The sequence below is a fragment of the Danio rerio genome, chromosome 4, assembly GCF_049306965.1.
Source record: "Danio rerio strain Tuebingen ecotype United States chromosome 4, GRCz12tu, whole genome shotgun sequence".
Taxonomy (NCBI): Eukaryota; Metazoa; Chordata; class Actinopteri; order Cypriniformes; family Danionidae; genus Danio; species Danio rerio.
Window position 1 is genome coordinate 35,127,011 of NC_133179.1, and position 19,916 is coordinate 35,146,926.

At 35.7% G+C, this 19,916-nt stretch overlaps 1 protein-coding gene across 2 annotated transcripts; it reads right to left on the minus strand.

Moving 5' to 3' along the window:
* Positions 1 to 110: 110 nt before the first annotated feature.
* Positions 111 to 14,108, minus strand: LOC137491269 (uncharacterized). Of its 2 annotated transcripts, none has more exons than XM_073947990.1 (3): positions 13,962 to 14,108; positions 12,646 to 12,793; positions 111 to 2,098 (listed from the first exon to the last, which is right to left on the minus strand). In XM_073947990.1, exons 2-3 carry the CDS (start codon positions 12,728 to 12,730, stop codon positions 1,386 to 1,388), a joined length of 798 nt encoding a protein of 265 aa, XP_073804091.1. In that variant the 5' UTR covers positions 12,731 to 12,793; positions 13,962 to 14,108; the 3' UTR covers positions 111 to 1,385. The 2 variants fall into 2 exon arrangements, with proteins under 2 accessions (XP_073804091.1, XP_068076539.1); XM_068220438.2 differs by lacking the exon at positions 13,962 to 14,108 and adding an exon at positions 13,382 to 13,414.
* Positions 14,109 to 19,916: the final 5,808 nt, after the last annotated feature.

Genomic DNA, 19,916 nt, shown 5'->3' on the forward strand with positions numbered 1-19,916 from the left:
TGGTTATGACTAAAAGGACAAGATCTCGGTAACAACCGGACACATTTTGCAAAATGTTATGACCTGCTTGTTTGAGTTGCACCATAAAAGTGAGATGAGACAACAAAATAGCCTGAATGCAAATGATTTATTATAAAATGTAACTCAGAACAATCAATCAAAGCAACCAACAAATGTCTAGGCATAATAATGAAGATAAAGAACTTAGGATATAAATCACAACAACACTTTAACTACATGATATAAGTAATGCAAAACAAAACCATAAAGTTAAAGAGTCAATGAGATGGCAGGTCTTGACATGAGCACTCCCGAGTAGCCACAGCGTCCAGGGGTAGCTAGCACAGCAACTTTTATATACCCATTGATGAGTAATGCAGGCATCCAATCAAAATTTACCACATATTCCAATCTGGAGTCTTGGGATTATCACAGTGTATTAATATTGTAAAACTAAATACTTGTCGCTCTGCCAAAATCATCAAATATTCATCAAGTTTGTATTCTACTCAAAACAGTAAATGTAGTAAACTAGAAATAATTTTGAATCTAAAAGTAAAGAAACTTTACTAATAAATAGATGATTTGTTTCTCATTCAGGGAGTCAGACAAAGAACATCATCGAAAACAACACTAGCTACATGAATACACTGAAGAGTAGAGTACAGATGTATCCACACCTGTACAATCGCTTGCAAAAAGATTTTAAGCAGCAGAGATGCTGTTTGCCAGATGTTTATGAAACTGTTCTTCTCTCAGTTGCCATCATTGTTTACAGTAAAGGAGCGCAACACATTTCTACAAAATTTTCACAGAGGCACAACAAACACACAGACGCAGGGGAGAAAGACAGTGACTGTTTACATGGACATCAGTAACTGACTGTTTAATGACAGTGGAATGTTTGATATCGCACATTGTATAAGAGAAAAAAAACTGCATTTCTCGATAACTGAGATGCACTCGGTATGTCAGAAAGCCATGTGCGCGTGTAGACTATCCTGTCAAAAAACGCGTTTACATGTTTACACTCAAGAGAGCAGCATTTACAGCAGATCCTTCAGTCCATAATATTGTATTGATATTAACGTACTGACTTTAAACAATTCCTCTTCTCCCACTTGTTTTGGCAACCCAACTAGTCGTCTCTCTGCCGTCTGAACACTCTATCAGGTAAAACAGTCTTTAAAGCTATCATACATATTAATGAAGTTGCCCCAAATACACAATAGAGCTCACTGATTGGTTTGAACAAAGTCTTTCTCATGAATGAATGCAGTACACTCAGAGACAACATGAAATACTCCCAGATACAGACAGACAGTCTACATGCTGGAATACACGCAAGGAAGTGTATGGGTAGAAAAGTCCAGTATGACTGCAGCTTAAGTGCATGTGAATGGTTTCTTTCCAGTGTGGATCCTCATGTGTTGATTAAGGTGTGATGAGCGGCTGAAACTCTTCCCACACTGAGTGCATGTGAATGGTTTCTCTCCAGTGTGGATCCTCATGTGGTGATTAAGGTGTGATGATTGGCTGAAACTCTTCCCACACTGAGTGCATGTGAATGGTTTTTCTCCAGTGTGGATCCTCATGTGTTTATAAAGGGATGATGAGCAGCTGAAACTCTTCCCACACTGAGTGCATGTGAATGGTTTCTCTCCAGTGTGGACCCTCATGTGGTAATTAAAGTGTGATGAGCTGCTGAAACTCTTCCAACACTGAGTGCATGTGAATGGTTTCTCTCCAGAGTGGATCCTCATGTGTAGATTACGGGACCACGATAAGCTGAAACTCTTCCCACACTGGGTGCATGTGAATGGTTTCTCTCCAGAGTGGATCCTCATGTGTAGATTACGGGACCACAATAAGCTGAAACTCTTCCCACACTGGGTGCATGTGAATGGTTTCTCTCCAGTGTGGATCATCATGTGAATCTTAAGAATGTCTTTTCTTCCAAAACTCTTTCCACACTGAGTGCAGGTGAAACAATTCTTGTCTCTCCTTTTCAAAATACCATCAGTCTGTAAAAAAGTTTTTTCCTCAATTTTGACATGATGTTCCTCCTCTATACTCCCCTTGTTTTCTTCAATTATTTCTAAAATAGTAAAAAAAATAAAACATTAGTTTTCATTAAATCTTAAAGGGCACCAAGGTTACCCCTTTTTTCAGATTTAATATAAGTCTTTTGCGTCTCTAGAATTTGTATATAAAGTTTCAGATCAAAATACCCATCAGATTTTCCATTATACCTTTTACAAGATGGTGTTTTATACTGATTTCCAGCAGGGGGTGGTTTTGTCGTACTGTGCCTTTAAGCCAAGTTCTGCCCCCCCACTGTTTCTACATGACTCCTCCCTCAGCTGCGTCAGACAACAGACAGACTTAAAGGAAGAAGGTCTCGCGTAGCGTTTGTGAGAAACTACAGTAAGAACTAACCTTTACTAATCAGTATTGTGAAGTTGCCTTGATGAGTCACACACAATATCGTTACAAAGTTAACGCGCGCGCGCACACACACACACAGATACACACGCAGACAGGCAGGCAGACAGACAGAGCGCACTTAGCTTAGTTAAGGCTAACCTCAAGTGTGGATATCTGTTATGCTAATGTACAAAATAAACCTGATTTAACTTCCACAAACCGGGATTGAAGCGTCTTCTTTTATAATTGTTCTGACACGCGGCTGTGCTGATGAAGTAAAGCTGAAGTAAAACGCTGTAATTAATTACACACATATTCTGTTTTAAAACACTTTAAACATGTGAAACTTACTCTTAATCACATTTGATGATGATTGCTGATCCTGGCGAACAGAACAGACCTTTTATTCCCGGTTGCTTTGCGTATGTCTGTCTGGTCTTGTTGAAATGTACACGTGACTACCGGAACATGTTAATGCGCGCAGCTGTCAATCAATTCGGTGGGCGGGGGGAATCGCACACCTACGTAATGGTGCGATCGATTTGAAAACAGCTCCATTTGGCCGACAATTTTTTGGTGGTTAAATTGAAAAAAAAGGACTGGGTGTGTTCATATCACCCCAGTATGACGGTCGATACACTATACCAACACACAGATCTGTCCAAACAGCTTGAAAAGTAGATTTTTTACCATAGGTGCCCTTTAAGTCATCCTTATTTATCTAGTGCTTTTACAATGTAAATTGTGTCAAAGCCACTTAACATAGAAGTTAAAGTAAATTTAAACTGTGTCAATCCAGTTTTCAGAGTTTCTTAAATAATTGATCATAAAAGTCATTTTGGTCATATTGATCAGACACAGATTTAAAAGCTGTAAATGGCCTATTTTTATTCCTATATATTCACAATTACAACAAAATGTTTTTCTAAAATGTGTAAAGCAGACAGGGAATACTTGTATATTCTGTGCCTGACTGGTAAACACACCAGAAAAAAAAGTTATTGCGTAACAGCTGAACAAACAGCTGAATTTTTGCCTTGCAGACATGAGACATGCCTGTCAGCATCTGCAAAAAGCAGGGGTTCTCAACCTTTTGCAAGCTGGGCCCCCCCAAAGCCGGTTTATTGCAGCTAGGGCCCCAGTGACTCAGAGAGGGTACAAGGACCTTAAATTTTTGAGGCTTGCTTAGCTTCTCGAAGAGAAATCAAACAAATGAGCGCTTTCTAAAGTCTATGAGCACAGCACACACAAATAAACTAAATTGACATACTGCAGTTATATTTCGAAATGTGTTTTTTTTAATATTTATAACATTTGAATACAGTTCAGCAACATACATCACACAACCTGACGACAAAGGGAGCTGACAATTGACCATCACTAAATTTACCATCACCTCAAGATTGAAAATTTTACACTGATTTCATACAGGGTTCATACAGACACAGCCTAATGAAAATCAAAGACTTTTAGGCACTTTTTCCAGCATCTACTTTTATTTTCGAAACTGACATGCAATGTATTGACCACCTGAAATGTATTCTCAGCAACCCATAAAAACATTGCATAGGAACTATTAGCAAATTATTGTTATAATAAAATAAATGATGTAGCCTTCCCAGTATAAAATAACAGTAGCAGACCTAACTTTATAGCTACAGCTCGGCAGAGTCAGCACAGGTATAAAAACAGGTGGTTTTATTCCTGATGAGAATATTTATTGTTGTCAGACTTCACTCTCACATAAATACACATAAATTTTTCACATAAATAAATCAATCAAAACTCATAGCTAATCAGGATAGCCTGTGCGTGTAGGGGGAGAGTCAGAGGAGGGGAAGGTCCGTAAAAATTAGCATAAAAAAGGGAGTGTCAGTTTTGGGCACGTGCTGATTTTCACAGAGGCAAAACAAACACACAGACGCAGAGGAGAAAGTCAGTGACTGTGTTTACATGGACATCAGTAATCGAATTATTTGCCAAATTATTAAATGGTAGATTTTAATTGCAGTTTGGCTCTTTCATTCAGGAATTTCATTCGTGCCCGGTGACAAACGAGATATTTGATTCGAGGAATTGCTGGAATCGTGTATCTTTCATGCAATGTTTGTTGCAAAAAAAAAAATCCTTCACATTTCTCTGTAACTTAGATGCACTTGGTAGGTAGTGTCAGAAAGCCATGTATGTTATTCCTGTCACAAAATGTGGGTGTAAGTTTAATTGTGGTGCTATCATGTTTACATTTGGAGAGCAGCATCATTTATCGTACGGTAAACTTTATTAACTTAGAAACCATTTGACTAAGGTCTGTCTTTAAACACTGAAAGAGTACTGCTGACGAACTAACATTGCCTCTGAATAAACAAACAAAAACCACTGGTCGCTCACTTAACACATACTGGAGCTCTGTCTTTTATTAAAGGAGACGAGCAGCAAATCTGGATTTCACCATTTTCAGATGAGAAAAGCTCTCGGGTAAAAAATGTTCCTTAGACACACGTTTCTGTCACGCGTCACGTGCAGCATAATCCACACGCGAGTCCAGCTACGCTATCATAGAGGGAAAATAAAAACAAAACCTTCACTGCAGCAAAGTATAAAACGCAACACTGACGACCCGAATCTCCAAATATTTCTTGTTCTCCCACTTGGCAACACAACGTGGCGTCTCTCTGCCGTCTGAACACTGTACAGGTACAAACAGTCTTCGAAGATATCATGCACATTAATTAGGTTGCACCGCATACACAATAGAGCGCGTTGATTGGTTTCAACCAAGTCTTACTCATGAATGAATGCAGCACACTCAGAGACGTCATAAGGTACTTCCAGGTAGATGTTCAGTCTGCACGCTGGAATACATGCTAAGATCTCATGGCCGTGACGGAGCTTAAAAATTCATTTTAAACCGGAAGTACGAATTTGCTCAAAATAACGCAAAAACAACCAATTTTCACTTTTTAGTGAAATATGTGTGTCCTAATAGTGTTTTTAGCAGTGTGGGACACATATACGACTGTCAACAACTCAAAAAATGTGTTTTGTTGTTTCGTGACCCTTTAATGTCAGAAGTAGAGTATGGTGGTATTGTTATTTTGGACCATTGTCCAGTCTCAATAAAACTATGTTTTCCAGGCAATGTAATCCCCCAATGTACATGGCGGTTTAACTCAAGACGATTGGCAGATGACGATTTTGTAAAATTTATTGATGCTCAAATAGATTTCTACTTTGAGACAAACGAATCCCCAGAGATAAGTTAAAGCATCCTATTGGATACTCTGAAAGCATTTATAAGAGGACAGATTATTTCAGATCAACGTAGTGCAAATAAAACAATGTCAAAACGGCTTACAGAGATTATGAATAAAATACAATGGATCAGCTACACTCAACATCACCTTCTGAATAGCTCCATAAAAAAAAGACTTCTTCTGCAAGTGGAATATGACTCCTTGACAAGTGAAAAGGCGTTATGAACCAGCTGGCAGGTTATTGTGTTACCAACTGAAATGATCCTCAGCAGTTGGTTTTATATTTGCAGATCTGAGGTAAACAAAATTGAAAGTAATGAGGGTTTTTTCTTTAATTATTTGGAATTACCATCTGTGATTCAGATCAGTTGGCATCAGAAGGAAAATAACACCTTCTGAAATTGAAAATGCAATCCAAAAAATGAACATCAGAAAATTGAAAACTCAATCTGGCCCTGGTGGCTTCCCAGCTGAGTTTTATAAGAAGTTTACTGTCACGCTTACACCCCTGTTGTGCAAGGTATTTGCTGAAGCTCTTGTCTCAGAATCACTCATCCTCTTTATGACATCGGCTGCTATAACAGTACTTCTTAAAAGGTAAAATGATTTATTTAAATGTGAATCTTATCGTCCGATCAACTTAATCTGCTGTGATTATACTATCCTGGGGTGTTTCTAGAAAACCTAGTAAGAGCTTGTTTGTCAAGCCAAGGTGTGTCTGATTGGCGTCGGAACTAAACTTTGCAGGACACCGGACCTCCATGACTGAGTTTGGACATGCCTGCTCTAGGGGAACGAGACAGGGCTACCCTCTGTCCCCTCTGCTTTTTGACATTGCCCTTTAACCTCTTGCAATCGTAAAGAACTCAGATAGCTTGCAAAGAGTTTTCAGAGAGGGACAAGAACATAAGTTCCTGCTATATGCTGATGATCTTCTTTTTATGTCAAATCCAGATACATGTATTTCAAAAGCTCTTACAATAATTTCAGAACTGGCAAATGTTTCTGGATACATAGTCAATCTAGCCAAGTGTCTCCTTTTCCCTATCAATGATAGAGCACAGCAAATGTCCTTCCAATCCTTTCCATTTTCAGCAAGTCCTGATAAATTTGTATATCTGGGTGTGAGTGTGACACGCAAATATAAGGATTTGTTCAATAATTATTTTAAAACAACCTTAGACAAAGCCAAACGAGGCATGGCATGGTGGTCAATCCTCACTTTATCTTTGGATGGGAAGATCAATTCCATTAAAGTGGCAATACTACCAAAATTTCTGTTTCTATTTTTAGACTGCCTGTTTTTTATTGTCAAGTCATTTTTTAAGAAGTTGATTTACATATTTTCTGGACTATAAGATTAAATTTTTTCCCTAGGTTTTGACCATGAGGCTTATATAAAGAAGCAGCTATTCTGTGGATTTTTCTTCCACCGCTAGGGACGCTCTGATCGGAATTACTGGTAGAATAAAAAATAAGATCAATGCAAAGAAAAATAGACTGCGCTACTTTTTCTTTAGCAGATAGAACACACATGACAAATTACTAACTGAAAATTATATTCAAATCCTTGCCCCTTCATCATGGAAACCACACAAAGAAGTTCATATAATGCAAGTTAAGTTGAAGGCCATCGGGCTTGCTACCCAGGAAGGAAACTGCGCTGCTGCACGCAAGCTTAGCGTCAACGAATCTATGGTGAGGCGTTGGAGGCGGCAGCGGGAAGAGCTCATGCAATGCCAAAAGTCAAGAAAAGCTTTCAGAAGACATAAAAGCAGTTGGCCTGAACTTGAAAATGTCCTGGAAGACTTGGTGAACACACAGAGAGCATATGGCCGAGGTGTGTTCACTGTACAGATCAGACTGAAAGCCAAAACAATCGGCTTCAAAATGAACATTGAAGGTTTCAAAGCAGGGCCGTCATGGTGTTTCAGATTTATGAGACGTAAAAACCTGTCCAATAGAGCACGGACCACTCTGTTAGCAACTCCCTCCTGACTATCAGGAAAAAGTTGAAAACTTCCATAAATTCGTTGAAACAAAGATACAAGAGAATTTCCGGACCAGACAACATCAATAATATGGATGAAGTACCTTTGATGTTTGATCTGCCTCTGACCAGGACTGTTACCAAGACAGGTGCATCATCCGTGTTGTTGAAAACAACTGGCCATGAGAGAACGCACTTTACCTGCGTTCTGACATGCACGGCATCCGGACAAAAAATTCCACCGATGGTGATTTTTAAGCACATAACTACGCCCCAAAGAACAACTCCCGAAAGGTATAGTGGTCAAAGTTAACGCCAAAGGTTGGATGGTGGAAGGCCTAATGAAGGAATGGTTAACGAAGTGCTACGGTAAGCCGATTTTTTCACCAGAAAAAACCGCTGCTTGTTTTGGATAGCATGAGGGCCCACATCACAGATTCTGTGAAAGCAGCAATCAAGGAAACAAACTCCATTCCAGCTGTGATTCCTGGAGGTACAACAACGTATTTACAGCCACTTGACATCAGTGTGAATTGGGCATTTAAAAGGTGCACTCCAGGTTGAGTGGAAGACTTGGATGACAAGTGGTAAAAAGTCTTTCACAAAAACTGGCCGCATGCTAAAAACATCCTTTTCTGATGTCTGTCAGTGGATCCAAACAGCGTGGAGTGCTGTCAAAGAATCCACCATTACCATTGGGATCCGAAAGGCTGGACTGCTACGCGAAGAGAGCGGTGCACTTTCAGAGCTAAATTTACTAGAGGATGAAAGCAACACAGAGATCGAGACTGATGGAGACAAATGTGACGAAGCGCTTCTGAGGCTGTTCAACTCCGACACTGAAGAAGATGAATTCATGGGTTTCAGCAAAGATGATTAAAGTGACTTGTGGTTTCAAACACAAGAGAAATAAAGGCGAATAAATACCGTTTTTTTATGTTCTGTTTTTATCAGCAAAGTTGCTGCCGTGTTAAAAGGCAATGTTCAGAAAGAATCTGTTCAGGTACATACATACATGTACAGTTTCAGTACAAAATCGTTCTGTACATGCAGTAAATTAAAAATTTTTCAACATAGATATCTGCGGCTTATAGCCCGGTGCGGTTTGTATAACTTTTTTCTTTTTTTCTTAAATAGCGCGCATGTGGCTTATATACAGGTGCGCTCTATAGTCCAGAAAATATGGTAATTGTATTTTTACATTTCTCTAGGATAAGAAAATTCCTTGCATAAGAAAGGAACTCTTGGAAAAAAGAAGGAAGAGAGTGGATTGCCAATGCCAAATTTCTGCTCCAATTTTGTTAAATCCATTGTTCCCCCCCTCTCTTATAGATTCAGCGTTCCAATGATGGTCTAGGAAGGGAGTTAACTGTGATAAGAACCTGTTAAAAGATGCCATATTTTTCTCATTTCAACAGTTAAGAACAGACATTGAGATTCCACACTCTATTTTTTTAGGTACCTTCAGGTCTTTGGTTTCGTTAAAAAAACTTCTCTCCTTCACTGAACCAACCAAAAGCATGCTGTATAGATGAATTGGTAAACATGAACCCATATCAAAATGGTGTAATGTCCATGTTATATGAAGTGATCCAAAGAACTGCCTCTACTTCCCTAAATCGTATAAAGCAAAACTGGGAAGACCAACTGGGACTAGAAATATCAGATACAGCCTGGCAATATGCCATAGAACTGGTACACTCATCTTCTGTATGTATTAGACATGGTCTTCTTCAGTTTAAGGTGCTTCATAGGCTTCACCTATCTAGGAGCAAGCTGGCAAAAATGTATTCAGGGTCAGATTCATCTTGTCCCAGATGTGGTTTGGAGCCAGTAGTTCAAAGTCATATGTTCCGGGGATGCCCTAGATTACATCATTTTTGACCAATATTTTTAGATAATTTTCATCTACATGTAATAAAGATATGGATCCTAATCCTTTGATCTCAATTTTTGGTACAGTGGCAGAAGAAATGTACCTGTCAGCTAATCACGTCGAAATCATTGCCTTTTCTTCTTTACTGACCAGACACCTGATTCTTCTCAGGTGGAAAAAGACGAACCTGCCATCCCACAATCATTGGATATTAGAAGTGTTATCACATCTTTAACTCGAGCACCTTAAGTACAACATCCGAGGCTCTACAAAAAAAGTTTTATGAGGTTTGGCAGCCTTTCCTATCCTACACTGAACGCTCAGGGGTTATTATATCCTAAGTGAGAGTTTATCCCTAATTTCCTGATTTGTTTTTACCTATTTTTATTTTTCTCTTTTTCCCTTTTTCTTTATGGGGTATGAGTATGTCTGTAGGTATGTACCATGTTAATTTGTTCTTTAATTTGTTTGTTGTGGAAAAATCAAAGACTTTTGAAAAATCAATAAAAATATTTGCATAATAAGAATGTAAGCAGTACTAAATAGTTTTTTGAACAAGTAATAATCCCATTAATCTAGTTATAGTACATGTTCCTGTTGAAGATCTGTGAATTTAAACTATTTATTCATTAAAGAAGGACAAGCCATTCTCATACGTGACTTTGTTCTTTGAGTGACTGAAATGTAGGCAATAGCTATGTTTCCATCCAAAAATGCAAATTAAATTTATTTGCAAAACTGGAAGATCACAAAAAATATTCAAATAAATTAGCGTTTCCATCCAATGAATCAAAGAAAACAAAATCGTCACTTCCTGATTAACTAGCATGAAATATCAACAGTAAAAACAGAATTTACTGCAGTAGGAGAAGCTACATGAATCTTTTCTTTATTTAATAAAAGACTTTCACATCAGAGGATAATGCCGACACACAATGAACATGTGGTGGTGTTTGAAGCAATGAGATGTGGAGAACAGACGCTCTTGACTCGCTCCAGACACTCTGGAGGTCATTAATAATATAATAACATTAATACTTAAACGGTTGAGGTGTTTTAGAATGACCAAAACAGCATTTCTCATATTTTTTAAATGTCTGGGTAAACAGACACTTTTTCCTCTTTGAACACAAAACATTTTCTTTTGAGAAACTTTTTAAATAATTTGGAGCAGTAAACATGTATGGCTAAATCATACAAATAAATCCTTGACTTCTGCTGTCTTCTTTGGTTTCAAAAACACATATTTCTTTACAGTTTGAAACAGCATCTTTGGATATCTTTTCTGCTGGAGATACTGTTGTCCTTAAAACAAAATGTAAAAAAAAAAAAAAAAACTTACATATACAGATGAACGGTACAGCAGAAAATATTGGCGGTTTTAAAACCTTGACTTTTTTCAAACTGCGTTATACCTTGAAAACAGTTATTGTCCTACACCTCAGCAGCACAACACTGTTTTTAGGATCTAAAAATGTATTCTTTAAAAAAAAAAGTCTCAAGCAAAAAGATTCCAATTTCAATGTCTGCTGGTACTTGAAGAATATGGTCAATATTCTGATGAACTTTACACTCAGATGTTTGCATATCATCAGCATGCTGTAATCCATTTCTTAAGCAACAAAAGTCATTTTAGACTAGTTTGTTGGCCAGTTGTAGTCAGTACAATGCTAAACGTTATTGTTCCACTATGATTTTATTGTTTTGTCTCACGTCGTCCCACAACAACAAAATATAGTTTAGAATACAATATTTTATAATAATTAATTAATTCAGTGTCCATTTCATTCAGCATATTTCAAATTAGGGGCATCCACATTTTCTGACATACTTTAAATCAGGGTTTCTACAGGTGTCACCAAGTTAAATTTAAGACTTAAGACATTTTTTAAGACCATTATGAATGAAATTTTAGATTAAGGAATTTTTCAAATGCCCCAGATGAAAAAGATTTTTATTTGTCCTATCAAAAAATATAATATAAAATATTTAATAATACAATAATAAATCAATAATAATAATAATAATAATAACAATAAAATATTTTACATATTTCTTAGCAAAAGATCTTAAATATTGTGTAAAAACAAGAGAGCTCTACTTGGATCCACACTTTTTTTTCCAAAATAAACTTTCTTTAAAATAAAAAACAAATTCACAAATGTTTTACTAACTATACTAAACTATAATAAACTAAATCTATGCACGACAATCTGTCCAGGTCGATGTCCTCAGCAGAAAAAACATAGAGCATGTTTAAACAAATGAAGCACGAAAATAATTAAAGCATTATGATAAATAGAGTTAAAATGACCTTTTTGAATGAAAGGTTAAAGGTTTTATTGAGATGGATTGTTGGTGATTGTATGGGTTTCGGCCAGATTAGGTAGCAAAACATGAAAAAAGGAAAATGAAGACTTATTTAAAAAGATTTAAGACCTACAACACAATCTTTCAGTAAATTTAAGACTTTTTAAGGCCGAAACCTTTAGGTTTTTGAATTTAAGTCATTTTAAGACCCTGCGGCTATTAAGTAGGAAATAGCCCTGATAATTAGTTATTATAATAATGATGATGTAATTGTAGATACTGTCTGTGAGAACTAGTAACAACTACTACAAACAAGTTTAAACCCATAAAGAAGTTGATGAAAAAAGAGAATTGTGATCAACGTGACATATGCAAATGGAAAGTACTAAGCCAACACCATCACTGTAAAAGCAGATGATCTCTTCTATGGGAATACTGTAGGTCAAATATTGTCAGCTCAGTTAAACTTTTTTAATTTATTGTTTTTATTTGTTTTATATAGTGCCAGTGCTCAAGGACACTTTACAAACAGTAGGAGAACAAGAAAATCAATAACCTTAAGAAGGTTGAGAAAATGGGAGACTAATAATACATAAAATAATGACAAAAGACACAAGAACAAGTAACAAATTAAACTCATTCCTTTTTTTCAATGAGTGCTTATGTGAATTTAGGAGAACTAGGCAGCACACTCAGGACTGCAAGATGGATTTAATTTAGTAGTATTATTAAAATATATCTGAATGAGGATCAAATGACTGAGTTGGTGTTTGAGAATGAAAATCAACCTGTTTGTTCCTGTAGATCTTCCTGTTTGACTGTGAATGTTTCTTCAATCTTCACATCTTCACTCTCCTCTTTATTAAACGCCATCTTTATAACAGTGTGGAGATCAGTCGCTTCAGCAGGAGTTTTTCTGTGTTTAGACACTTTATCCTGTTTAAAATGAACAACACAATAAAAAAATGTCCTGTTTAAAAAAAAAATAAAACAATGAACAGAAACAAAATAACTTCTCTTCAACACTTGCTTCAACAGTTTCCTTATATGACAGTCATTAACAAACAGAAATCAGGTAAGTCTGAGCAAGAAACAATAGACACAAATGAGCCGATTAAGACTAGTACTCCATTTCTTATATATAGTGATGTATACTTCGAATAGAATGTCATTATGCTATTTAATGAATTAAACCTTCACTAAAACACTTATTACATGTTTTACTGTTGCTTTATTCAAACTTTAACAAATGTTGTTAATTATTGTCTTTGTTTTATTTATTTTATTGTCTGCTTACAGCAACGCTGTAGAACTTATTTTGCACAAGACAAGAATTTCCTCTTGGGAACAAATAAAGTTTATCCTATTTTATTCAAACAATAGACCTTACTGTGAGTAAAATAATACTTCTTTGTATAAACGGTTAAAATAATATTGTCAACAGCAGGTACATCTAGCATTAAACGAACAACCTGAAATTTTAATCAGTCGGTTTACATCTGTGTAAAAGCTTTAAAAACAAACCTTTCTCCAGTTGAATCACAGTGTGGGAGCGGCGCAGCATTATGACATCACACCACCATGCCACAATAAAAGTCTTTTTTTCCCCCCATTTATTCTTTATCATGACTTATTGATACATTTCTCCCTCGTTTTCCACTTTATACTTTATCTGCTTTCTGTTTTGTACTTGTAAGACCATCATTTATGTTAATTGAATAAACCCATTTACCCCCACTAGATCTTTGCCTTCAGGTAGGTTGGTAAGAGGTTGCATTTTCTTTAAACGATTGCATTTCTTCATCCATAGCTTTAACCCACATTTACTTGCATTCACTGATGTTACCACCTCTTTGTATGTTTGAATGGGGAAACATCAAATTCTCCAAAATTGCCTGCCAGGTTCCAACCTATATATGTAATAGGTTGAAACTTATTTATGACCAAATAAACAAACAAAAAAACAAAACAGTTGTAAAGAAGCTTTTTAAAATGACTGAAGAACTTAATACAACGTTGAACAGTGCAACGTTGTTTAGATTTTACAATTTATAAGTGAGCATTTAGATATTATTTGAGTGTAAATTCAGAATGTGCAACTTACCTTTTCAGTCTTCAATGAAGAAGTGGGATGAGAAAAGGCATCAGTGGGTTTTTCTTTGTATGTTGTTGTTAGTAATAATCCCAATGTAGGAATCTACAATCGTAGTTTGTCCTCCAAAGTTGTTTTCTTATAGCAAAATAAGCCAATGAAGATTCTTTTAGGAACCCAGAATATATAGATGCAACCCTGCTGAGATACTGGATCTGGAATGTGATTGGATAAGACTCAATTGGCCCCCATTAATGCTGGTATAAAGATGCAAATGAGCAATGGGGAGCAGTGAAGACTCAAGACACATACAGTGGGGGATGGGAAGTTCAGCAGCTTTACAAATCAGTTTTACAGAGAAATAATGATGTATTGGGAAAATAAGTTGACTTTAGCCATCTTTATTTGTTTTGCTGCTGTTGTTTTATAGTACTATTGATGAAAGCTTTTTTTTTATTTTGGCTGCTGCATTTTGTAGTTAATGTTGATACACTTATGATATGTAACACATTTCATTTAATTTTTTCCCAAGCCTGGTTAAAAGTTAGTGCAAGAGTTGTGTTTTTTTTTTGCAGAAGCTTCTCAGTCTCTTGGCTGAAGTCTTTGTTTAAAGATGCAAATGAGCATTGAAGACTCAATTCATACCGATTTCTCAATACACACAACTACATTCACTTATATAATAGTGATAGAAGATGTATACTATTAAACTGTGATATATTATCATTCGTTGAAAGAAACAATTTCTAAACTTTACAGTGAAGTTTTATTCATGTTAGGTTCAGTCAATATATTGACATGAGCTAACTATTAGCAATGTTGTAGTTATTTATTTATCACTGAACTTGTTCTTTATTTGAGTTTAGAGTCCTTTATTTCTCTTAAAGCACATGCAGCTCATTACTGACTTTTGTAATAGTCAACACACTCTTAACAGATCAATTATTTACTTACAAAAATGTCTATAGATTTTAACTATTAAAATGTAACTTGTTTCTGTGCCAATTTTTTTTCTTTTTTGCCTCTTATTCACCTGGTATGTATTAAAGATGTTTATCCCTCTATTTATCACTTGTGTTTGTGCAAACAAATATGCATAGACATTCACAAAAGCATATATAAGATACCATGTGACAAACCTTTTCCTTTTAACACAGTAAAGCTATCACATACTGTGATGCATCTAAATATTTATAATCAGAAAATAATTACATCACAAGTTAAATTATTGTATAGGCAGTTTATACAGAATAATTCAATGACAAGAGTTCACTTTTATAACTACAAAATGCAGAACTGTTAATGTGATTAACCTGCTCCACCTACACCAACTACAGCATTTCTCAGACTTCTTTTTTTCCCCATGGTGTTTATTACAGTAGTGAACATGACATAAAACAACAACTGCACTTACTCCTTTAACTTGTTTGTAACAATGAAATTTAAATATCTGTGTCACATATTCATTTAAATAAATGGCTCATCATTGTGTGCAATCATCTTTAGTAATAGTTGCCTGATCATTAACTGAATAGGATCGTTTTACATATAAGAAACCCGTTAACATGTATAGCTGTTCATGCCAATAACAACTTGATAGACTATTACATGAACATATTACATGAACAGGACCTGCCTTACATCTCTTAAGACAAATAAGCATAGTGTCTATAACAATACATGCTTGATTCTCCAGATCGCTACATCTGAATGATGCAATTTGACCTGTTTTACAAATAACAACCATTTGTAAGCAAAGTTCTTCACTAATACCAGTTTACCTCAAATAATTACACATGTGAGTGCAGTGGTGCAGTGGGTAGGTCGATCGCCTCACAGCAAGAAGGTCGCTGATTCAAGCCTCAGCTGGGCCAGTTGGCATTTCTGTGTGGAGTTTGCATGTTCTTCCCGTGTTCGTGTGAGTTTCCTCCGGATGCTCTGGTTTCCCCAAAGTCCATAGACATGCGGTATGCATGCAGTGTGAATGAGTGTGTATGCATGTTTCCCAGTAATGGGTAGCAGCTTGAAGATCATTCGCTCTGACTCCTGATTGATAAAAATAATAAAAATAGATGAATACATGAGTAATATCACCTGAGTAGCAGTGCGATGTAGCCTTCTATCAGTTTTTGTATTTCTATTTGTTGTAATGGCCAGTTGTTATTGCAATTAAAAATGAATAAATACATTTTAAAAAGAAGCAGTGTAATGTGGCTGTAGGCTGTATATCAGCAATGATGGGAGGCGTGTTTTACAGTGTACACTAAGCACTCAAGAACGATTGTCCCTCTACCTGTTGTTTAATCCCCTGAGAACTTTGCTCATCTTCAGAACGCAAATGAAGACACTTTAGATGAAGTCAGAGAGCTCCTTCATCTGTCATAGACAGCAAGAGTGCCGAGATGCTAAAAGTCCAGAAAAGGAACCAAAAACATTTTTAAAACATGTGACATATGACTTTAGTGGTTCAATTGTAATCAAGTTCCAAGAACATTTTGTGTGCAAGAAAATGTTGAAAAAACCCACCAAACACTAGACGTTGTGCGGACGTGCAGATCACGTATATTTTGCGTCGGTCCGTCCGTGACCATATCTGCACGTCAGTTCAACGTGCAAATCTGGTTGACATATTGACGTCGGACTATGACCACTTTTGGACGTGAATTCAACGTTCAAATCTGACCTATTTTGGACGTATAGCACAAGGTCTAGCGCAGAATACATTTTGTTGAGGAAAAAAAAAATCTTATATATATATATATATATATATATATATATATATATATATATATATATATATATATATATAAGATTTTTTTTTGTTTTGAGTGTTTATTAAATATTCATTTTTGGCTGAACTGTCCATTTAATGCATGTTTCTGGTCTTATTGTGAATTGGACTGTTTGTTTGTTCGTTAAATAAATATGTTTCAATTTAATATGCACTGTCTGTTTATTTGTCCTATGGGTGTTTGTCATTTAAAAGAATCACAAACATACATACCCAGCAAACAATCGAGTTGGCGGACCGTCTGCGTTTTTTGGTCGGCACAAATTCAGCGGCTTGATATGGGCGGACCGCCGTCGGCTTACCAGCGGCAAGCCGCCCATTCTAAAAGTTATGTCGGCCCACCGGCGTTTTTTTGGGTGGCATGCCACCAGCGGATTACCGTGGGTGGACCGCCGTCTGGACACCAGTGGCTAACCGATGGCCCACCCGGTGATGTTTTTAATGTTGTTGGCTGTTCTGTACCTGATATAAGTACTTTTGTTTAACACTTTTTACATTTTAAACAAATGTGGCACTAAATAAAAATATAGTTATTAATAAAAGCAAAGTTTAGTAAATAAAACTACAAGAGGTTTTAAATATAACAGGTTTTTTTTAAACAAAACAAAATTAAGTTTAAAAATCAAGATTTAATATTAAATGTCATTATTTAATATGTTTATGAATTGTTTAAATGTTTATGTAAATGCTGCGTGACTTTAAGTGTCCATTACCGAGCCCCATTCAAGCACTGCAGCAGAGAGCGTTGTCATGGAAACGGAGCAACGACACGACACCTGACCGTCAACAGCACTTCTCTCATGCGGCAGTTTTCACTAATTTCAGGTAAGTTTAGTCGCTAAAATCACGCAAATGTTACATATAACTGTTTCTGACACTTTTCTTACTGGTAATTGACATATTTCTGTTGAACATGTTTTTTATAGAGACTGTTGTGTCTTTGGAAAAAGTCCGTTAGAGTTTTAGCAGAGGTAACGTTAGCATTAGGCTAGCTATTGTTTATAAAAGTGTTGGCTTTTAATTACATTTTATGTGTAGATGAGAGGTTTGACAATGTTTTATTGGAGGTAGTCTACTTTATTTAGCCTAAAATAAGCACTGTACTGTCGACAAGAGCGAATTAAAATGTTAAAGTTAGTACAAATGTGTTACTTTGATATTTCACAGTAATGTAAACTAATATTAATTTTAAAAAGTGCTGTGTGGTTTCAGGAGTGACAAAATTACCCCTACAACAGAAGAGAAGAGCCAAGATGAAGGGAGCTAATCACAGAGCTGGAGGAAACACAGGTAAGACTATAATTAACTGTTAAATAGATTCATGTGCATTTTTATAAGAAATCCCTACATTATCTTGCATCCGATACATGTCTTGATTGCAGTTATTTTAGTTTTGACATCCAAACATAAGTGAGTGGTTTTAAACAATTTTTTACATTGCTTTTCTCAAAGCTGAATTTACAGCGTCAGTGCTCCAGTCCAAAATGTAATATTGTATTCATAATTTGCTGCTGATCAAGCAAGATTTCTTATTTTTATCATGTTTTGTTATTTCAGGATTCATTGTTGAATAGAAAGTTTAAATTGAAAAGTATTTGAATCAGAAATCTTAACTCTGATCAGTTTTATACACCCTTGTTTAATACAAGTATCCATTTCTTAAAATGTGTTAGTAATATATATATTTTTTATTACTTCTTTCTAGATTTTGGATCGTCCTCTACTCACTCTACCACTTTGTTTTTCCTTGCCAGACTTCATTCAAGGTAAGTAATATTATAGTGTCACTTAAAAGGGTTCCCAATGATTACTTTTATTAATGTTAATATTAATATCAACTGCATCAAACAAATTAGCCTATTAGAATGATTTCTGAAGGATCATCTGACACTAAAGTAATGATGCTAACAAATCAGCTTTGACCTCACATTAATAAAATATATGGTCACATTTATTTTGATGGTCTGTTTGTTGAATTTAAGCTGCATTGCATCTACATGCCATCTAATTCTCATTAGATTATAAGTAGACTGTTAGGGTTGCGGTTAGGGTTGGTGTAAGTTGACATGTACTTGGTAAATTAAGGGTTAGGGTCAGTTAATGTCTGTTGAAGGAGCAGAATCAACAGATATTAAGCAGACAGTCTATTAATACTCAAATGGACCATTTACAATGTATTGAAATTAAAAATCATTATTTTAAACTGTAAAAATATTTCAGTGTTACTTTTAAACTGTAAATTAATGTTATCGATCAATGCAGTCTTGATGTCCAATAAAAAGACAATAAAAAATACAAACATTAATGTCCATAATGACCTAGTTAATGATGATGGACAAAAATAATGACTGATGATTCTGTTATTTCAGGATAAGAAAGAAGCCTGCTACAAGAGAGACAGCGGAAGGGAGCCTCAAAGACATTTTTATTAGGATCTGCTAATCATGAGGGGGCAGACAAAAGAACCTGCATTTTCCTTCAGCTTAATATCAGGGGTCGCCACAGCGTAAGGAACTGGATATTTCTTTGGCATATGTTTTACATAGCCTTCCAGCTGCAACCCAGCACTGTGAAACACCCATACACTCTCGTATTCACAGACACTTCTACACTATGTTCAAATTCACCTATAGCACAAGTGTTTGGACTGTGGTGGAAACCCACACCAAAACAGGGAGAACATGCAAACTCCACACAGAAATGCCAGTGGACCCAGCCGGGACTCATACCAGCGACCTTTTTGCTGTGAGGTGACAGTCTGAGCCACTGTGCTGCCCCAGTGTAGTTATTAATAACCTCCAGATGTTTTACAGTTTGATTTTGTAATAATAATGCACGTTTAGATTTATTGTAATATGTTAATATTTATTCGCAATGTAATTTATTCTTATGTTATTTATAATAATGTTAAATGTCATAAGAATGTTATAATTTAATATAATATTATAATAAATAATTATAATAATGTTAAAATATAAACAATACAATTTTTTTTAATAGTTTATTTTTATAATGAGAAGTCTCAAAGTTTGTCTTTATTATAGAAAACTCATTGTTGAATGGCTACCACTTTACAATAAGGTTGTATGTATTAGTTAATGTATTTACTAACATAATAAACAATACATTTATTACAGTATTTATTCATCTTTGCTAATGTTGGTAAATGGTAAAAA